Source organism: Leucopleurus acutus (assembly GCF_964270905.1).
Source record: "Leucopleurus acutus genome assembly, chromosome: 7".
In the NCBI taxonomy this organism is placed as follows: Eukaryota; Metazoa; Chordata; class Mammalia; order Artiodactyla; family Delphinidae; genus Leucopleurus; species Leucopleurus acutus.
Window position 1 is genome coordinate 56,498,769 of NC_139150.1, and position 3,235 is coordinate 56,502,003.

Sequence of the window (3,235 nt, forward strand, 5' to 3'; positions counted from 1 at the left end):
CACTATGAGCATTGGAGGTACACAGACTTGAGTCCAAGTTCTGTCCTCCGAGCCCTTCGGGCCAGAAGTCCCACCTCCGCCTCCACGACCCCAACCCAACCTACCCTAACCCCCAGCCACACCCCCAACCCCACCCGGAACTGGACCTGGTAAACCAAGGCATCTATTCCACAGCCAGGACACTGACCCACTGGCCACAGCGTCCATTCCACTGGCCAAGTTATGGATCCGTCCCACCCCACCCTACAGTCTGACCCCGAAGGCCTAGACTTCGACTCTGCTGGCCAAGACTACCTTTCCTCTGGCCATAAGTTCGACTATCTCTACCAAGAATTGGACCTGGACTCCCTTCATGAAGAACTTCTTTCTCAGTCTATGCCAGGCGCCATGATAGAGACCTCTGTGGCCACGTATGAATCCCACCAGACTGCTAAACCAGAGGATCTCACAGAGGCAGAGAAAAAGAAGCTCAAATCTGAGCTTGGTAAATTGGAGGCAGAAATCGTAACCCTACGCTGTGCGCTGGCAGCCAAAGAGAGACGCTGCGTGGAGCTCAAGAGGAAGTTGTACCTGACGGCCTTGGTGGGGCTGAGGCAGAATCTGTCCAAGAGCTGGCACGATGCTCAGGTCTCCAAAGCCTACATGAAACAAAAGACGTCAGCTGCCCTGTCCACCATGGGCTCTGCCATCTGCAGGAAGCTTGGAGACATGAAGAAATTGGCCACATTCAGATCCTTTGAAGGTCTTAAGGGAACAATCAAGTCCAGAGTCGCAGATGGCAGAGAGCTAGGCAGTGACTGCCTTCCTTCTTCAGCGGGGAGTGGGGATGATCTGCTCCCAGTTTCAGGGAGTGGGAGTGATCCAGTTCCGGGAAGTAGGGATGACCTACTCCCCTTTCTGGAGCCAGAGTGAGCTCCTTGGTAAATTTGCCTGGCCACTTGACCAGTGCAAGAACTCCCTTCCCTCATCCCAATTGCACCTCTGCCCATCAAAAACAACAACCAAACGACAATGGTAAAGTTAATTCAGGAAATGGACAGAGTCTGGTTTTGAGAAAAGTAGCTCCCATTTGTACATACATATTTGCTGCTGTTGAGATAAAGAATCCAACGTTTTGTACACTAAGTTATTTTACACTAAAGTTTATATGTGAAATGTATCACTATACTAGCCTTCCTGGGGTTGCATTTAAATGGGCAGGACAATGGTTCCAGAGGGATTTTAGGCCAAAGCCAAAACTCCTTTTTTGGAAAAACCAGTGCATCAAAAGGCCAAAGTAAGTTTCTATTTAGAACTGGTAAAAGGTATGAAATAATCTGCAATTTTATCCTCTCCCCATTTCCTTCCTTTCTTTCCTAAATCCTAGAAAGAAGCTTGAAAGCTCTACCTGGCCTACGATTTTTATCTTAAAAAGATGATCAAGAAAAATGTTGTTTTTCTCTGAGACCCTCAGAAAGGGGGAAAAATATTAATAGACTAACTGGTACATAATACTATGACTTTTATGAAATGATTTTTTTAACTCCTAATTAAGCAAAATAACTTTAGCTTCAATTTAGGAGATTGTCAACTACTTTGGACTCAAGATGAAATTGCAACTTTATTTTGCCCTGTGCTTTGTTTGTAATCTTTTTATATATCAAAATGAGAGTTTTATAATTGAATCCTTGGGGCCATGTGTCTCTGCCACAGCAGCATGCTACCTAAAAGAAAGAAAATTGCTTCTCCGTTCTGCGGCAATTCCTAGTTAGTTATCACCTTCAGCTGGGGGACTGAAGGGAAAATAGGATAGCCAAATTCAAGAAAGATAAACCCCTGTCTTAAGTGACATTTAAAACAGAATGTCTATCCCCTGCAATTCTGGCCAGTATGCCTTTGAACGGACCTAACTGATTGTACATCACTGGTCACCTTGACTCCAAGTTTATCCCTGCTTATAGCTAACCCCAACGGAGAAGGAAACAGAACCCAACCCTCAGGGGATATCAAGATAGTAAGAGCCTGTAGGAACAGTAACCTGGTTTGGGTTTGTTTGAACTTTCTCATATCTGATTTTCACAGGAGCTATGTTTTGGATTTTTGGGGTTTTTGTTTTTTTCTATTTTCAACATGCCAGGACCTGGCAGCTTCTTTCGTTCCTCCAGTAACATGCAGGTTAAAAGTTTGTGTCTTATATTGGCTTTTAGCAGGGGGAGTAGAATCTTTATTTTCTTGAGTATATATATTGATAATGTCTCACTGTCTAAAGGTAGTCCCTACAGCCTAAGAAAGTGATCCTGTTTTGTTGATTTTTGAACGCTCCCCCTATATTCCTTTGGTTTTCCTACAAGCAAAACCAAATACCACTATAAATGCAAAAGCACTTGGTAAACTATAAAGTCATTGATGTAAAGTCCACATATTTCTGAGGACAACGTTTTGCTTGGATTAAAATAAGATGTTCAACTATTTTACATGTTGTGTTTTAATTTGTTGTAGTTTTATGTGCTGAAGAACTAGAGAGAAACTTGCATCATTCATGAAGCCAAAGTAGCCCAACAGGCAAAGGCTTTGACTCCATATTGCAGAAAGCCTTGTGTTAGAGAAAATCTCCAGCTGATATGATGAGACAAACCCAGAATATGTTCTATTTTATGTAGTAATTCAAACAAATGCTGTAACAGTTTCCCCCAATAAATCCTCAACCCCCTGAGAGCAGTGAAGAACACAACTATTTTTGTTTATCATTGTATTCCCATGCCTGGCTTACAGTAGATGTTCAATAAACACTTGTTGAATTAATGAAGGAATCAATAATCACATACTTCAGACATCAAACCTTGAATCCAAGAGATTATCAACAACATGAACTTGTTGACAAGTTTCTCCTGCTTTTAAAGCATTTCACTTCCCCATTCAGAGATAATTTGAGATCCTACTATGTGTCAGGCACTGTGCCAGGCTCTGAAACCACAGAAATCAATTAGACATGGCCCATGCTCTCTAGAAACAGATTTTCAATCATTACAACTCATTGCAGTAGGTGCTAAAATAGAAGACATCTGTAAAGAATGGGTGTTCAACTATGCCTTGGTAGTCAGAAAAGAATTCAGAGAGGCATAAAGTCTTAGAGGACTAGTAGGAATTTGCCAGACATACAAGAGTAGAACATTCCAGACAATATACAGAGGAACTAAGTCATGAAGGAATGTAATAGAATGGCATGTTCCAGGAAATACCAATAAGTCATTGTGGC

At 42.3% G+C, this 3,235-nt stretch overlaps 1 protein-coding gene across 1 annotated transcript; it reads left to right on the forward strand.

Annotated features, from left to right (window-relative positions):
* Window positions 1–375: 375 nt before the first annotated feature.
* TPD52L3 (TPD52 like 3) lies at window positions 376–912 on the forward strand (the record flags this gene model as incomplete). Its single annotated transcript, XM_082843704.1, has 1 exon — window positions 376–912. The coding sequence occupies one exon, from the start codon at window positions 376–378 to the stop codon at window positions 910–912; it is 537 nt and encodes a 178-aa protein (XP_082699830.1).
* Between the last annotated feature and the right edge of the window lie 2,323 nt (window positions 913–3,235).